This window comes from Ursus maritimus, unplaced genomic scaffold (assembly GCF_017311325.1).
Source record: "Ursus maritimus isolate PB19 unplaced genomic scaffold, ASM1731132v1 scaffold_17, whole genome shotgun sequence".
In the NCBI taxonomy this organism is placed as follows: Eukaryota; Metazoa; Chordata; class Mammalia; order Carnivora; family Ursidae; genus Ursus; species Ursus maritimus.
The window spans coordinates 31,059,099-31,078,269 of record NW_024424119.1 but is presented as its reverse complement, the minus strand read 5'-3'; the positions used below and the strand labels follow the sequence as shown (position 1 = coordinate 31,078,269).

Here is a 19,171-nt window from a genome sequence, read left to right as displayed (position 1 = left end):
CTCTTCTGGACGCTCCTGGGAATTGCCGTGACCTTCTGAACCCCAGACCAAGGTTTTGGACCGTCTTGCTTGCTGATAGTCTTTCCTGATGTCAAATGCCTCCCTGTCCTTGGTTCACCCTTTCCTGTGCTGGGACATTTCGCCTGAGCTGACTTCTCTTAAACACCGTACAACTACTTATCTTCGGTAGCCACGTCCTTTTGATCAAAGCCCTTCCTTTTGATCGTGACAGTTTGAAGCATCAGAGGTTGCCCCTGGGCAGGGTATATCTTATTGAGTGGTCGGGGAGAGCAGGGCTCAGAGAGTGAGTGGCCGCCAAAGGCTTTAAAGATTACAAAGGGTCAGGTGAGTGAAACGAAGTATTACCATCTAGGACAAAAGGCAGAAATGGGGTGGAACGTGGATGAACAAATTGGGTATTAATAATTAAATGGAAATCGAATGAGAAAAAAAAAAGTGTGACCAAAAGCCGAGTGTGAGAAACTTGAGTAATCACCACAAACCGACTTTCCTTTTTGGAAATCAGCCTGGAACGAAGAAAGATTGAGTTTGTTCAAAGGGTGTAGCACAACTGCTCCCAGTGTTTCTTCTGCCTGAAGACATGCATCGCTCTATCCGTGGCCTGGCATGTCATGGGCTCTCAACAGGTTTTGTTGGATAAATAAATCAGCCAGTTATGGTGAAGACAACATTATGCATGCCAACATTTCCTCCTAAGAGCAGGTCAGTCTACCAGTGTCCTCTCTATTCCAGAAGGTGAATTCTAGTCTTCCCCATACTGCTGCACACAGCCTAACTGGCAATATTATGCCAACTGCACCATGCGCCCATATTCCCGCCTTCTGATGCATTCATCGTGTTCTACTACTTGGTTATGCGTTGTCTTATCTATCACTCAGAAATCCTGCAGGATAGGTCCTAAGATCTTTGCTGACACCCCCATACATTATGGTGGAACACCATTACACATTATAGTTTCAAACACGAAATTCAGTAGAATCTAAATGAAAAATTTAAGTGAGCCTTTCCATACTTTCTTCTACCGAACACAAAACGGTTGTCGTTAATTATATGATTGACTTTCTTTGTTCAACTGTTGTTAATGAAGAAATACAAGTCTTGTCATTTCACAAGAGTTGCTACAAATGGAAGGACGAGTACAAAAACTGTTGGGAAGCCATGTGCCTGCTGGGCAGCACGCTCCCCACCTCCCCAGTTCCCAGGCGCCAGCCTCAGGGGGCATGTCATGCTAACCCATGCCAGGGCGTGTCTTAAAAGTGACTGGATTCCATGAGCCTTTAGGATTACTTGCAAAGAATTGGGACTACAAATATTAAGTCTGTGAATGTCAAGGCTCTACCTCTCATGTTCTATCAAGTGAAAAGAGTAGTATAGACTAGCCAAAGGCACAGGCTTTCAAGTCCTACGAAGTTGGGTTTTGATCCAGGCTCGCTCTTCTTAGTAGCTGTGCAGTCTTGGAAAAATAATTCTTTCTGAGCCTCATTTTTGTCACTTATTTAAAAAGCTAATTGCCGTCACCTCCTGAGGCCATTGTGAGGATAAAATAAGACAATATGCATAAAGCACCAGGGCCATTGGTAGATATTAGCTCTTCATTTGTATTATTATTATTAGATTACAATTTCTGGGCATGGACTGCGCCTTCTGTTTGCCTGAATCCCTAATGCAATGGTAAAAAAAACAGTTCATTTATTTAAAAGCCTGAGCTTCTAAAGGAATAAGCTTTAATTTTCAGAAAAAAACAGTCTTCTGTATAATATAGGTCAAATGAGGTGTGAGATAATGAGAAACCACAAACCTCCCGTGACCTCCTTGGCTGAGGAGAAGCGATAGCAGGGGAGAACGCCAGTTCTGAGCCCCTTGAACACTTTCAGTAATCAGCAGACTCATGAAAGGAAGGGAATTTCATCTCTGTTAAAAGTGGTGGAAATATTACGCTCATTTGAGCTGTCTGAGCTTTGGCCTAGAAGGCAAAACTAAATGGTTTGCTTGCCCAGGAAAGAGCTGAGAGAATTTCATTTTTTTTTTTTTCTTCACTCTCAAAGCAAACCTGGCTTCGTTACCTCTTTTCTTCTGTCAGGGAACGTCTCAAAGCATCTGGCAAGCTCTTGACTGCCGCCAATCCTGTTTCTGAGACTTTTACTGATCCAGAAAATAGTTGAATCTGTGCTCTTGGGAAGAACAAAGATTGACAGGGGATTTCCAGCAGTTGGCGCCAAAAATTCCTTAACTTGTAAAGTGAGGCTAGAACCAGTACCAAAAAAAGAAGGGGCTTTGGGTTTTTTTCTTTTTGTGTGTTGGGGGTTGGGGGGAGGCAGATACTCTGCGGGGAACACAGTATCTCCCAAATAAATAGCCGCCCCCAGCCTGAGACAGAGTTGCTGTTTTCCTGCTAGGGAGTTGGTGTAATTGGTATTAGTAAAAGATCCGTATTTCAGGGACTATTGTGTGAAAATAGATGAAAAAGAACAATAGCAAAGAAAAAAAATGCCTTGGAGTCACTTTAAAAGCACTTCCAGCACAGTGACTTAACTCTAAGCAAATTGTAACAGCTTCCACTTCCTAGGCCTTCCCTGGGAGCCAGGCACTTCCCAGGCATTATCACTTTCTCACATTTCATTCTCACAATGAATCAGTAAGGAAGGAGGTAGAATTATCCCCGTTTTAGAGATGAGGAATTTATGACTCAGAGACACTAAGTGACTTGGAGAAGGTCACTCGGCTCATAAATGATGGAGCCAGAGTTTAAGAGATTACCAGGATTACTGTCCCTAGCCATTCTACTCACTGCCCCAGGAAAGGAGAGACAAGCTCAGCTGACTGAAGAAGACCGTGGCCGAGCCAGCGTGGACTGTTCAGGACGTAAGGAAACAGATTGCAGACACTACAAAAGGGGAGAGTGAAGCATCGGAGGGGAATACAGAAGCAGGTGGCAGTTCCAACCATTTATCTGGGACTAGAAAGATAGTATCTAGTTGAAAGAGAATGGATGGTCAAAATGAGACTGCAATATTAGTTAAATGTGTATGTTTTTATGAATCATTGTATATGTTTACCTATACGTAGTGATTAGTCATTTTATATACATTCCTTATTTTTGCTCAAGTCCCAACTGCGAGTGCTTGTCTAGTGCAAATATTTGCATCCACCTACCATACTAATCATAATTATTAAACTTTTCCTGGCACCCTCTCCCCCCTTTCCCACTCTTACCTCACCCTATTAGTTTCATTTACAGTAATATTTATAATTAGTGTTTATTTGTCTACATACCTGTGTGCTGTCTAGCTCTCACTCCCTACACAGGCAATGGGAAATTTCTTGCAGAGGCATGGCTCACCGTGGAAGCCTAGATTATTTTTCTTGATTGAATGAGTGCTCAGTTGAGGTTTCTATTTCCTGATTGATCGGCAAATGTTCTTCGTATTTAGTGAACATTAGCTCTTTGTCTATCAGATTTGTTTCACATGTTCTCTTATTGCTCATGTTCCCTTTGTTTTTTGTTGTTGTTTATGATAGGTGTTTAATTTTTAAAAATGCTAGAAATAAGGTATTTTGTAATATTCATTTCAATGTATTTCTCTTCATCATTGTGATTTCTGAAACATAGGTACCTATTAGGTCTGTCTTTTAATGATTTGCTATTGTACTTTTAACTCTTAAATGGCCTGGAATTGATTTTTAATATATGGTGGAATTAAGAATTTAAAAGAAATTATTTTCACAAATGATCTATTTTCTCAACCCCTGATTTCATGTGTATTTCTTCCATATTCCTTTATGATTTGCAACATATGAGATATCAATGTAGTCTATTAAATCAATGTACTTCTTTAAATACATAAACACATCTGTTCTATTTATTTACCTGTTAATCCTTTTGCTACTACTTCCCTGTTTTAACTGTTGTTTTATAGAAATTGCATTTTCTGATGTACTCTACTATCTCTTAAGGCAAGGCCCCTCTATCATTTTTCTATTTCCAAATTTAATACCATCTTTGCCTGACTTTACTTTCCGTGGAATTTTAACATTAGTTAAATAGTTAATATAGTTATCAATCCAGTGTGATCATAGCAGGTGAAGCAGTCTTTCCTTGCATCATTGAATGACCCCCCGACACTGGCAACTGCATTGCCATCCTGGCAACTCCTCTGTCCCTCCAGCTCTGCACTTGACTTACTGAGATTTCATTCCATGCACGCATTTCAGCATGACCATTCTTGCCCTATACTTTTGAGAATTTTAGCCTCCAAACTAATGTAGAAGCAGATTATGATGAGAATCAAATCTTAAAAATCAGTGGAGCAGAGTGGCATGTCATCTTAGGTAGAAATAAAGATTCAGTTCAACATGTAGGAAAATTATATTTGAAAGCCCCTTCAATTATCTATTTAGTTTGGCATGTATGGTTTTGTGTACATGACTGTGTGCAGTAACACGCATATATTATAATACATAATTATATATAACATGTCGTATAAGGAGTACGCTCATTTAGGGGAGATTTAGTGTTATATTTTCTCTCTCCCTACCTCCCTCCACTGAGTCTATTTTAATTTATATGAATCGAATGCACTTATGAGACAGTTTCACTCTGTCTACATGGTTGAGAGATGCCTCTTGGGTTATTTTGTTATTGCGTTATTTTGGGTTATTTTGTTGGGTTATTTTGTTACTGAATCTCTGATTTAGGCAAAAATTATTTTTTAAAAATTATATCTTCTTTCAGCATGGATTTGCTCTTTTGCAAATAGCAAACTGTATGTAAGATATCGATTTGATTCTCAATTTGGTTTTATGAGTCTCGTTTAAATTTTGCCCCAGATTTTGATGGAAGTTTTACTATTAGGCTTGAGTTTTAGTGTTACAAGTTTTTGTATTGTGTGTTTGTATTGTGTGTGTGTGACCTGTGCTTTTATTATTATATGGAGAGAAATTGGAAGATGTTGCATCTGAGGCTACTAGAAAAATACAATATCACTAGATGCTTCCAAACTATTTAATAAATATTTGTTTGAAGAATGGTGTTAAAGGATAAGTCTGTTAAAGAATTAACTTCAACTGGAATTTCTTAATAGGATTGCTTGTAGGGGTGAGGATGATTATGTGGATTAATAATTATCCATGGCAGCGGAGGGAAAGTTGTCCTTCATTTTACTACCACGTCACTCTTATGCCAAATGCAGTTGTTTCTGCCTGGTGCTAAATGCTCAATATTGTTAGCTAATTTCACTTCCCTATTCAGCAAAAGGAGAATATTTTCATCCCTGCTTCCATTAAAACTTGGTCCTCACATACCAATTTAATGAATCCCTCTGAAGGAAGTTTATGGATGAGCCTTTGTTCCAACTAGGGGCAAAATATTAGGTCTTGATGCTCTGCTGGAATTGGTCTTCTTCTCAGTCTTTCAGTGCAGAGATTATGATCATAGCCTAGGACTTTAGGTGAGCAAAAGAAAACTGTGTTTGACAAACACCATCTCTGACTAACTAAGAACAGTGTGATATGAGATGGCTGAGATATGGTCTTTAACCTCCGGAAGCTTCCAGTCTAGTGTGGGAGAGAAAGACTTAATTGAATAGCTATATTATGGTGTGAAGAGTCCTGTATTAGAGAGATGACCAAAATGAGACCAGGACACAGACATGAGATGATTAATTCTGCTTGGTCAGGAGTCAGAGGAACAATCAGAACAAAAACCCGAATCACCATTACAGGAAATAAACAGGCCAAAAATTGTGAGTAAAAAAGATCAGCAGTTATGTTAACTATACTTCAATTTTTAAAAATTTTTTAAATTAAAAAACAGTTTTTTTTAAGTTTAATAGCAGCAGAAATGGTAGTAAATGTTACATGAACTAGTTTCTGGAAATCTGCGTGGAAGAGCTGAGTTTTGCAGGATGAATGAGTACAGGCAAAGCATCCTGGAGACGTCGAGAGATCAGCATGCCCTATCTGTGTAGGTGTGAAAATGCTCACTCTGGTACAAGAAAAATAAGTTGTCTGCTATGATTCATCTTGGTGTGCATGTTTGGAGTGTTGGAGGTGAAGTTAAAGACTAGGAATGGCCTCCTAAGCCATACTATTGATTCTGAAATTTGCTCTATGGGTGACTCGGAGGTTATGGTGCAGAAGAATGGTGTGGTCATATTTATGTTTTAGAAAGAAAGCTGGTAACAAAATAGGGAGCTGAGGCCAAGAAGATAGTTGGGAATAATTTGTTCCTGCCAGCTAAATGTAGAGCTTGCCCTCCGTTCCTCTTTGCTTCTGGAAGAGGGTTTTAAAGCAGAGGAGGAAATAGAAAGGAAGAAAAGCTAAAAGAGGCCAAGAAGAACATTCTGGAGGAATTTATATTGATCAACAGTAGGAGTGAGGAAGGGAAGCTTCCATTCCTCTCACCTCAAGATCTTGTATGGTGGCATCTCAAGCCTGGAAACCAGGAACTGCCTACTGGATGCTGTCTCCTGGTTTCTAACACCTCTCCCTTTTTTGCCTCTCACATCTGATCTTGTCATTAAATTTTAATTAAAAAAAAACAAAAACTTTTCTCCTGTCCTTCCTACCATGACCAACACTGGCTTCCAGTTTAAACACTTTGCACCTAATCAAGATCCTAAAGGGCTTATTTTCCCTCTCCCTGTTGAATGTTGCTCATAGATGATTCCCCAGCAGTTCTGCTTTTCTCATTACAAACCCTGCTCAAAAGCTTAATTTGAAGGACAAAAGTTAAATTCTTAGAATAAATTTTAAAACTCCATCCTACCTACCGGCATGATTGCTCTCATTCACTGCCTATGGCCATAGTCTTTCTCCCAAAAATCCCTTCTCAAACTTCACTCCTTCGTCTGCTCATATTAAAATTCTTTTGGTCCTTCATAGAATTACAAGTTCAGCTCAAATCCTGTTTCTCGTTACACATTTTTAGGTGGGTAAGGGGAGGCCACACTTACCTTTTGTTTGGCACTTGAAACTTTGAGAAAGCCTTCCTCGTTTCTCTACATATATTATTTGCCCAAGTGTTTGGAAGTTCTCACAAATAGTCCTATGGTCTCATAGTTTCCAGTGGGCAAGTGTTTAATTCAATTCAGCCAATATTTCTTGTGCACCTAGCACGTGGAAGGTATTGTGCTCAACATTCTTGGGGTGCCCGTGTTAAGGGATAAGTAAGTTTCAGGAAGAACAGAGAACAAATGTGTTCATTGGAGAACTATTTCCACTTCACCTGTATGATTTATGATTTGTGACTTTTCAAATAAGAAAAGATAATAAGAAAAAAATACTCTTCCTTCACTGATTTGGTGAATTCCCTAAGTAGATGAAATTGTGATGGAAGTTCCATAAGTGTGTTTAAATGGCACACATTTCACATTTCCCAGCAAAAATCCCCTCTGTGTAGACACAAATGCAATCAAGCCTTCGATACCGAACTACACATTTTATCCTAATGTGTGTATTGCTAATTATAACATAGGTCTTCATCCGTTTGGGCTGTTATAACAAAAGACCACAGGCTGGGTGGCTTGTAAATAACAGAAGTTGATTTCTCACAGTTCTAGAGATTGGAAGTTGGAGATCAGGGTGCCAGTATAATCAAGGAAGGGCCCCCTACTGGGTCACAGCCTGCCAGCTTCTCGCTGTGTACTCACTCACACAGTAGTAGGGGCGGGGGAGCTCTCTCGAGCCTGTTGGGCATTAATCTCATTCATGAGGATTCTGCCCTCATGACTTCGTCACTTCCCAAAGGCCCCACCTCCTCCTACCATCACTTTGAGCATTAGGATTTTAGCATGAATTTTGGGGGAACACAAACGTTGAGGCTGTAGGGCCATATATATTAAAAATGCCTTCCTCAGAGGCTGGAAGTTTAGGAAACTGACGTGAACATTTTCCACACCATCCTTCTACAAGTGCCTGCACTGTTTTAGGCTTCTCTGCTGTTTGTTTTAAAGGAAAGTAAACATAATTTCTTTTAATTATTTCACCTGAGGGGAGAATTTAACAAATGAGTTAATAACAACCATAGTTAGAAATGGAATACAAGAAGGGGACAAGCTGTAAGGAAGTAGAGAAGCCTGATAAAAGTTTAAGACCAGTTGTGTGAGCCCTGACATTTAACACTAAAAACCATTCGCCCTCTGGTCTTAGCAAGGAAGATCCGTTGTAAGGATTCAGTAATTCATTAGATAGGAAACACAGTTTTCCAGATGATGGGAATTTTATCCCAGAGGCATTTGAAAATCGTAGAGAAAAATATAGGATTAAGTAAGCCTCATAAGAAAGCAAACATACCCTATGTTACCATCTTTGGCCAATGCTTTCTAATTCTTCTTTTTCGTATCTTTAAATACAGAATCCCCTTCACCTACAACTGAGTTTAGAAAATTCATTAAGTTCTGATGCTGATGTCACTGTCTCAATCCTGACCATGAACAACTGGTACAATTTTAGCTTGTTGCTGTGCCAGGAAGACTGGAACGTCACTGACTTCCTCCTCCTCACCCAGAAAAATTCCAAGTTCCACCTTGGGTCTATCATCAACATCACCACCAACCTCTCCTCCACCGAGGACCTCTTGAGCTTCCTGCAGGTCCAGCTTGAGAGTATTAAGAACAGTACGCCCACCATGGTGATGTTTGGCTGTGACATGGAAAGTATCCGGCGGATTTTCGAAATTACCACCCAGTTTGGAGTAATGCCCCCTGAGCTTCGTTGGGTGCTGGGGGATTCCCAGAACGTTGAGGAACTGAGGACAGAAGGTTTGCCCCTCGGGCTCATTGCTCATGGAAAAACAACGCAGTCCGTCTTCGAGTACTATGTACAAGATGCCATGGAACTGGTTGCGAGAGCTATAGCCACGGCCACCATGATCCAGCCAGAACTCGCGCTTATCCCCAGCACGATGAACTGCATGGAGGTGGATGCCACAAATCTCACTTCAGGACAATATTTATCAAGGTAGGATGCAAGGCCTGTGTTACATCCCCATGCACAGGGTTTTGACAGGAAGCAAGATTTCCCTCTCTCTCCCCTTTGCAGAAATCTTGACTTCGAGTAGCTTTCAACTCTAATAATATTTCTGAGAGGCGTCTGGTTACAGAGGCGAGTATTTCATGATCTGTCATCTGGAATTTGGTCTACGGATTTGAAAGCGCATGGTGTGTCGTAGAAACACACAGTCCTGCTTTTAAACCCTGGTTTAGCCTCTTACTAGCTATTTCTTCTTGGCAAGTTGTTTAAAAACTCTGACCCTCGGTTTTCTAGTTCATAAGCAAGGATTACATTGAATAGTGTGATAGATGATAATTAAGATACCATAAAATTATGTATGAAAAGTACCTAACACCATGCTCGGCTCATAGTAATTACACAAAAAATGTTTCTCTCCCCTGCCCACTCTTATATCAACAGACTCAGACAAATCTCTTGAAATCTATACAGAGAAAAAAATTAGTCGAGCAGCAAATGGATTTTTCTCTCTCCTCCCAGGCCGTGATGCTTAAAACAGTGTAGAGTCATAGTTAAAGGCACAGACCCTGGAGCCAGACTCTCTGAGCCTGAATTTTAGTTCTGCCACTTATTGCTTGTGTGACTCGGTCAAGTTACTTAACTTCTCTGAGCCTTAGTTGCCAGTGTCCTGTATCCATTTATGTAAAATGGACCTAACAATAGATCCTACTATCCATGGGGTCCTTGTAATAGGTAGGTGATAGCTAGGTAGCTAGCTGGCTAGGTGATCAATAGGCAATAGATAGCTAGACAGAACTAAGAGTTCCACAAGAGTTTTATTGCCAAAAACATGGAGTTTATATATATATAATATATATATAATATATATATATTTAGCTCAGAAGTAAGACACATAGACAAATAATGATGATGGAATGGGCTAAATGCCACCATATAATTTCATGTACAAAGTACCATGGGGTCCTTGTGAAAGAAGGCACATAACTTTAATATAAATTAAAACTTGAGGAGCCAGAAAGATTGGTTTGATCTTGCAAGGCCTGTGTTACATATGACCTATTTAAAGGTACCTAATATATATATAGATAGATAGATATCTATATTATGTATATGTATATGTATTATGTATATACATAATACATATCTATTATGTATATACATAATACATATCTATTATGTATATACATAATACATATCTATATTATGTATATGTATATATACATATCTATATTATGTATATGTATATGTATTATGTATATACATAATATCTATATTATGTATATGTATATGTATATCCATAATTAGGTATATTATTATTAATTAGGTATCCATAATTATGTATATACATAATATCTATATTATGTATATGTATATGTATATCCATAATTAGGTACCTCTAATTAGGGACCTTTTTATTTAGGTACCTTCTCCAGTTTATCAGTCTGGTTCAGAAGCTAGAATGAAAAAATCCATTTAATTTAAAGAATAACCCGTAACATGGAAATAGTTTTCATGATCCCTGGGAAAAGGAGACTATCCTTGGAAGATATTTTAAAGGGTTCTGATTTTTTCCTGAAAAGGACCACCTATGATCAGAGAGACCAAATCAGAGAAATTTTTGCTCTTTTAAAGGTAAAGGCTTAGTTCCAGGCTGGTCCCATTTTTAGTTTATTTATTTATTTTTAGTCATCTCTAAACCCAACTTGGGGCTCAAACTCACAACCCCAAGATCAAGCATCGCATGCTCTTCTGACTGAGCAGGCAGCCCTCTTGGAGCAAGAATATCTTACTATATTGAGACACAAAAGACAACCTCACAGTGTCTTGCCTTTTAAAAAAGACATGACTATTCGATGAAATGTCAAGTGGTCATAAGCATTTTACATTTAATCTTACATATATAGATTGAGCACCTACTGTGTGCAAGGCAACATGCTAAATGCCATATATTGGCAGAGTTTAATCACAACCTATACACTCCCTGAAGAATGTTGTTAATACAATAAAATAATTCAAAATTCATTTATTAGGAATCTACTGATGATAACATTAGATATTCTGTCATCATCTGAACTTTCCATTTTCCCCATATTGTATTTGAATTTCCGCAAGATTAAAGTCTTTGCATATTTTATTTTACAGCTGCTATCAAGATTTAATATACTATTTTTGAACTAGCACGTAATTGAGGCTCAGGATTTTATCTGGGATAAAAAAAAATCCTCCTTCATAACAAAAATATAAGCAAAACTTTGATGTGTGATTTTGAATAGTCATTATTTTGGAAAGACAATCATGAACAGCAGACAGGAAAAACCCCTACGAAAGTTACATTAAGTTATTTAGCATCTTTCTGCCTCATATAAAATGGAGAGCACAAGAAAAATGATTCTGTTTGGATCCTAAAAATGTTTAGAAACTACAGAGAGAAATATTTGTTGACTTGGGTTGTATATACCCTAGGGGTTCATTTTATCAAGATCAAACTGATCTTTCTGGCTCCTCAAGGTTTAATTTATATTACAGTTATGTGCCTCCTTTCACAGGATCCCATGGTACTTTGTACATGAAATTATATGGTGGTACTTAACCCATTCCATCATCATTATTTGTCTATGTGTCTGACTTCTGAGCTAAAGTATAAATTTCATTAAGTAGAGACACTATTATTCAGCCTAGTTTAATGCCTAGCACATAGCAGCCACTTAATAGACATTTATTGAAATAGAAGGAAGGAAAGGAAATTTTATATTATATTTACATCCTACATTATCTGTGGCTGTAGAAGAAAAATAGGTGGCTCACAGATAAATAAAATTTTGCCTAAATTAAAAACATAGTCTTTTTTTTACTTAGGTACTTAGTGTCTTTCTTCTTTTCTTTTTTTCTTTTTTCTTTCTTTTTTTTTTTTTTTTTGGTGGAATGTTAGGTCCATGGATAACCTTTGCCCCTATGGCTGTTTCCACATGTTCATTCCACAAAGTTTGAAAGTTTAAAAGAAGAGCATAAGGTATGGAGCCCAGCAGCAATTCACAGTGTACAAGGGTCAGTGACAATGTTTTCATCTCCACGAGTGTGTTTGAGAGTGAACTCCAAGAAGTTCAGGAAATATGCCTAGGACTTCTTAGGCTCCCTGAGGAATACGGTCAAAGAGAAAGTTTCGGAGTGTTCAGGAAAGGTTCAAGGGAAGTGAGCTAAACCCTGGAAGGAGTCTTTATAATGAATATCTGAAAAGCTGCCTTAAGCCATAAAACATCTGTGGAATTTCCATCAGTCTTACTTACTTTGTTGAATATAGTCTTTTAGGAAGTTCGTTATTCTCAGTCCATAAGTCACATCTGCATACAGTAATTTTCTTAATTGTTCCTAAATTTTGTGAGGCTGACCCCACTCCTTCACTGCGTAATGAAAGTCATGAGGATAATGAGCCATGAAGAGCGGGTGTCAGTTATGCAAGCTTTCATTTCTCACACAGTCATTTTCAGTTTGGCCTGACAGAATTGTTAACATTTTAAAATGTTAATGAAATTGCCAAAAACATGGATTTTTTAGCTTAGGCTTTAGACTTGAAAAATGATTTCTCACGGCAGGCTACATAGATGGAACGATAGGTATAGGGGATTTTATTCTTCCGGGGTCCCCACACACCAGAGCAAATGTCCATCTAAGGTACATGTAGACAAAACCACTTGGGGGTTAAGTTTATGGTGTGATCTTTAACAATTTATTTGCAAGTCATTTTATTAAATGCCAGTTATTTGAAGCGATGATATCTGGTATATTATTCAGTAACATGAGTGTTTTTGTGTAGCCGATGGCTGTTTGTTGAACTAGAGTGAGGTTGAAAGTAAGGAAATGATTATAAAACAAAAGGATACGTGATTCTTAAAAATAGAGATACGTTCATATAGACAGAGGAGGAAATAATTAAATCTTTACAGACACTGAGGAAGAAACACTGGAATTGAATCTAGCTAAACAAGTCATTTTCTGGTTTGGGGCAAATTCACAGTCCTAGGAAATGGCAAGACCCTAAAGAGAAATCTGGTACAGTTGGAGCATACATTGCGTATGAAGAGGATTTGACATGATTCTGGAAAAGTAGTTCATTCGATAGCATGCCACACGGGGCTTTTATGCCAAGCTAAGAAGTGTGCATTTTATATGCATACTGATGTCACTTGAATGGCAGAACATTAGCCATGACATATTTGTAAAGTCATAATCCTGTAACGAATTAACCAAAGTAATACAGTATAAAAACCTTGAAAGTAATTTTTTAAACCATTATGATAGAAAAATTGTTTTTACTTCTCAAAATTAGTTTTAGCCTTGCCTGCATTTACTCCCTTATTGCATTATAAACACCAGACTCTGGCGAAAGTGAGTAGGAGTTTGACCTACCGTTTCTAGGGTTAGGATTTGTCCATGCTTACTTTAGGCTCTGGATTCTAATGAATCTATTGTTCCTAGAGAAAGAGCTCCCTAGGGCTAGTCATAGCATGGTCGAAGACTGTTATCCTTTCTTTAAGGATTTCAAGAGTCTAGGCACTTACAGACCCTCGTTCCCTTGGCCTAAGAAGTCCCTGACCCTTTAGCTTACTAATTATAGTCCTGATAGTTATTCTAGCTTCTCAACAGGCCATAGAATCTTGCCTTTATTCTTTGAACAGCTTCTGCAGGTCAGTTCTGTATCAAGTAGGCAGTGATTAGTTCCTTTACTCATTCACAACCATTTGTTGAAGCTTACTAATATTAGGTGAGGCCTTTGGCTAATGCTGGAGACATAAAGAGTAGAAAACAGGGGCCCTGTTCTCAGAAGCTTACAATCCCCTTCTTCTGTTCTCTTACTAAGAGAAGATATGCTCCTCTAATTATCCATCTTTTTACCCACTTTCTTTGACCTAGCTGTCTATCATTCTTCATTGGGACAACACCCATTCTACCATTATTCTCTGGCAGTAGCTGGCATTGTTAGGCCCCCTCCTCATTTGTCCTTGAAGAACGGTCCAACATGCTGGATACTCTTTCTCCTCCAAGTTATGTTCATCTTTATGCTTGCATGGTCAAGCAATACCATGATTCACTGTCCTTTTATTCTTAGTAAATGTTGCTTTATTTATTGATTCTGCACATATTGTTTGCAACCTACTATGTGCTGGTATTGTGAGGCACTAGGAAACTTCGAAAAAAAAGACCAAAACAAATACCCATTCAAAAATCGCAAGATATAAATTGATGGGCCCCATTTTATTCCTGGATGTTAAAAGAGTTCCAGAAGGACTTGAGGCTGGGTGATATAATTCTAATTTTGGATGTTCTTGTCCACCTTTATGATACTTCGCTGGCACTGTGACCCTAGCAAAGTTATTTAATCTTTAGAAACTTTAATTTCCATGATTATAAGGATTCCCAACTTGAAAACTCAAGTGGTATGTCTAGGGTCATTCAGCTGGTACTTTATAGGGGAAGATTTAAACCAGTTCATCTAAATCCTAATTCCTAATTCAGAATTAATATAAACCTTTCTTAATTGGGATCCCGTTACTTTGCAGTTCATATTCTTTCAGTTAAAGCTATATAAATCACCAGGCATGAGGACCCATGTATAAGCATTCTTGTCCTGAGGACCCTACTGAGTCAAACTAGTTAGCCTATAGTTTTCATCAGGTACACAGAAGAGATGCAGTTGCACTGAACATGGGAGCCAGGGGTTGGAGGCTGGTAACACTGATTCCTTGTATCCCCAAGGAGAACCCATTGCTGTGTGGTAACCTAGTGTGTCCAGCTGTTACTCCTACATTAACACTCTCTGCTAGGGTGTCCAAGGTGTCAGTACTTCTAGAAAGCACGTGCCTTGGTGTCATGAATCTTAGGGACCAACACTTAAGTTCTGTTTCCAGATGTTTCCAGTAGGAACCCCTATCACTGGACTAACTTGATTGAAATCCTTTGAACTTACCACGCTCACTCTGTGTCACTTAAGTCATGCCAAGAACTGAGTCTGAGATTTTCACTAAGTCATGGAAGCCTCAAATAAGGAACACTGGAAAATAGGTATTCCCTCAGGACTCTGTTTTGATGAAAACAGCTCAAATTTGCTTAGTCCAGCATCCAGCAAGTTTTATTTAAACTGTGGAATTTTTCCAAATTAGGAGAGCTTCCAAGCTTTTATTTGCTGGAGAGGAAATTGTGCTCTTTGTTGACTTTTTTACTTTGTATGCATCTACCATAAAGTTTGGAACTATGTCAGAAAGAGGTATGAAAGTGCAGAGGGTAATACTGTAGCTCTGCTCTGAACTCCAGATCTATCTCTCAGGCCACTTCCACCTCCAGACCCTATAACCCTTTGGATGGATGGTTGACTGGTAAATACCGCATGATGCGCCAATGCCAGGGCTGTGCTGCTGGAAGGGTTATCAGCACCTGGGTTAGTGCTGGAGCCAGATCCAGAGAGCTAGAAAGAAGTAAGTTGGGGTATTCCACAAGGCAACTAGCAGTCCAAGGGCTGGGCACAGACCACAATTGTGCCGAAGAGTCAAAGTTCATACCAAAAAGCAGAGGGAAAGAAAAACAACTTAAGGGTATGGAACAGATCTAACTACAATGTGAGAGCGAAACACAGGAAAAAAAAGTGCCAACTTGTCACTTGTGGCGCACGAAAGCAGGAAAAAGAGTGTTCTATCCTTGTGACTGATTTTTTGATGTATACTATTCACACCGATAGTAACACAGCCCGACAGGTATATTAACACAATCACATAGGCTACTATTTTTCTCCTCTTGGGAGAAAAGCCAAGAAGGACAGGAGCTGTCCTTCCACCGTAGAGTTTCACTTGTAAGTAACTGAGTTTTGCTGATGTTGACAAAACATAGACTCAAATGATTCGTATGTTTGTACATATGTATATTTAACGTGTTATTAAATTGCTGTTGTCCCTTAACTGATAGAAATCTATTTTAAAAGATGAGCTTAAAAGTTGACGTGATCAATGATTAAAATACATGGGGCCCTCTGCTCTGAGGATCGAAATTTATCAATTTCTAATTCCTATTAAATTCCTTATCATCGGAGAGGTTTCCCATTGAACTAATTTCTATTTTTATACTATCCATTATTCAGGGGAAAATGTATGAGAATTTTAATGCTTTGAACAATTTATAAATTGCAGATGCAAATACTTCCTGGCTGGCTGAGCCGTATTCTTCTGGCAAAGTGATGAAGAGCCCTTTAAGAGATACATGTCTGATCTGAGCAGAAGACATGTGTTTAATTGCATTTACCCCATAGACCTCACTGAGGAGTAACTCTGGCCAGGCACTGTGTTGTGCCTAAGATTCCAAGATGGCTCCGTACTCTCTAGGTGCTTAGATGCAGGCTGAAGTCTCTTTCAGCTTGACAGCCTGCAGTGTTATGAAGCAGAGCCGTGGAAAGGGAGGGTTTGTTTATTCCTACCAGCCACTCTGTGGAAGAAACTGCTCTCAGACTGTAGAGAATGTCAAAATCCACACCCTCAGAGATTTATGGCCCAAAGTCAAAGATGGAGGTGATCATCTGTCAAATACTTGCCCTTTAGGATTACTGTGAAGGACTAGAGAGGACAGTGAAGGCATCATTTCACATGGAGCTCAAGAAATCATCTATATTTAATATTTAAAATGGAGAGCTGTCCCATACGCAGATAACAAAATCGAAGAAAGCAATGTCCTCTGACAGAATTGGACCATGGGCAAGCTCTGTGGCTGAGGTGGCAAATTCATGTCTTCGGGCAGGGGTCTGCTGCAGTGAAAGAGGCCACAAAGTGAAGGCTGGACTGGTAACAGCTGCCCATACAAATAGACAAAGGGTCTCCAGCCATTTTTTTAAAAAACGAGATGGTAAAATAGACATGAAAAGCATAAAAGGAGGTAAATCGATGGATTTCAGAAGGAGTGGGAGGGGCCTAGAGAGGCTACAGCAAAAATGGTAAAATTAACCAGGGATGGTCAAGAGCTGATTCAAGACAAGACCTCCTTTTAATAGGACACAGTATTGGCGTTTCTGATCTACAACGTCCACCAACAGGAAAAGAGGGAACGAGAAAAAGAAGAGAAAATTCAGAAAAATAAAATAAGAGAAAGAGCAAAAAGAAATAATGAGGTAACCATGGATTAACTCACATGTCGGAAACTAAGAAACCTGGAGGAAAGGGAAATAATCTAGAGCCTGGGGAAGAGACACAAAATGAAGATAATTTAGAGAACAAGGGGCATTAGGGAAAAGTCTTTAGGAATTAAGAAAAATCACACACATGGATTAAAATACAAACAGAAAATATAAATAGTGGATAATTCAGACAACTGGATATCTATAGTGGTTGTTAAAGATCAGAACTGGACTTAAGTTCTTTAAAAGACGTAAGACTATCCAAAGACAGAATAGTTTGGGGCTCTCCAATGATAAAGAGCAGGAGAAGAGCCGTATGAGCATGAGCTTGTCGCACATGTAAAACTGTAGAACTTTGGAGGGTGTGAGTTTTGACTGGCAGGTTCGTTACATGATTGTAGATAATGAATCATGTGAAGAAAAGATGGGATTTCTGAACGTTAGTAGATCTCTTCCCAACTCTCCTCCCTCCCCCCTCCAACCCCATCCCCACCCCAGGAAAAGGAGAACAGGAAACTTGAAGGATATTCCTTTGTCTCATACTAAAAGGGCTTTATTGAGCTTCTGCTATAGTCAGTAGCTCTAGAGCTAAATTTAAAGTGACCAAGAAATAAATATTTAGATTGACTGCATAGCAGCAAATCAGCCTAACAAGAATTAGGTGGGGCTGCTGGGAGGGAAGTTGGAGAGAATGTCACTAACAATAATAGAGGCAAAGGCAAAAATTTAAAATTGAGTTCTCACAGTCTAAAAATTTTATAGAGCTTTATGGAGGATGTACAAATCTCTCATTCCTCAGGGGAGGAATATTAAATATGATGAGATGATCATGGGAAAAGAAATTCAGCTCATTTTTCAAGATATAAGAGAATGAGAATACAGATTCTTTTAATGATACAAAAGAAAGTTCCCAAAGGGGAAAATAAATTTTATGGCTTTACGGAGCAAAATGTGCCCGTGTACAAATAAGATTAATGGAAGGCAACGGTACAGGAAAAAAAAGCAAAACAAAAACAAAGATAAGAGGGCAATTTAAAAAGAAATAAAAAACAAATGAGAGAAGTAGATATACAAAGATAAGTTGAGTGAAAAAAGATCAAAGTAATAAACATTTGACCTATGACCACCTGGGCACCAAAGAAAACATGCGAGGATGATGATGTATTTAAACAATGGTTTGGTTCCTACATGGTCAAAAGGAAGCCTGGAAACAATGGGATTATTACAGAACTAGTTAAAAAGCAAGAAAATGTATAGATTTATAAATATATAAAATGCATAATACTAGTAAAACTATATGCTGAATAAGAAGAAAAATCAGGGGGCAACAGATCTTAAAATCCATTAAGAACGTGACAACATTATTTGTAGTGGGAGATTTTTAGTTAACTTCATTAGTAAATTTTAGACCCAAGTTTTTACAAAGTAAAAATTGTACATGAATAATGTAATTAGGTAAATTAAGATAAACACTGCAGTTAACATTCTCTTATTAAGGAATATAGAAGTATTTGACACAGTTGACCACTGCCCCTCCTTGGTTTTACTTGTTTTCTAGAACCCAACGCGGTCTGCTCTGCTCTGAGCTCTCTGGTTAACATCTCAGGTCCCTTCACTAGTTCCTCCTCAGTGGTACGGCCTTCCAGTGTTCCCAGTGCCCCAGATTTGTACCTGGGCCTGCCCATCTATAGTTATTCATCTGGTGATCTCATTTGGTCTCCTTAAGTACCATGTCTAGAGGGATGGCTTCCAATTTCATAGCTCCTGTCTGGACCTCATTCCTGAGCCCCACACAGTCTCCAACTATCCACTTGACATCCGCATTTCGATTTCTCTAAGTTACCTCCAACTTAACCTGAGCAAATTCAAGTGGTAGTTCTCACCCACCTCAACGATTCTCCTACAGTTTTTTTTTTTTAATCTCCATGGCAACTACTAGCCTCCACTTGCTCCAGACAAAAACTTTGGTGTCATCCTTGCTCTCCTTTTCCTAGCAACCATATCTGAACCATTAGGAAATCCTGTTATTCCCAG

The 19,171-nt window shown here is 38.7% G+C and overlaps 1 protein-coding gene across 1 annotated transcript in view; it reads left to right on the top strand.

Moving 5' to 3' along the window:
• GRIN3A (glutamate ionotropic receptor NMDA type subunit 3A) overlaps positions 1-19,171 on the top strand; it is a 140,716-nt gene that overhangs the window by 35,241 nt on the left and 86,304 nt on the right. The window contains exon 2 of the mRNA XM_008708024.2: positions 8,375-8,979. Within this exon, the coding sequence (XP_008706246.2) occupies positions 8,375-8,979 (605 nt within the window). The remainder of the gene's footprint in view (positions 1-8,374; positions 8,980-19,171) is intronic.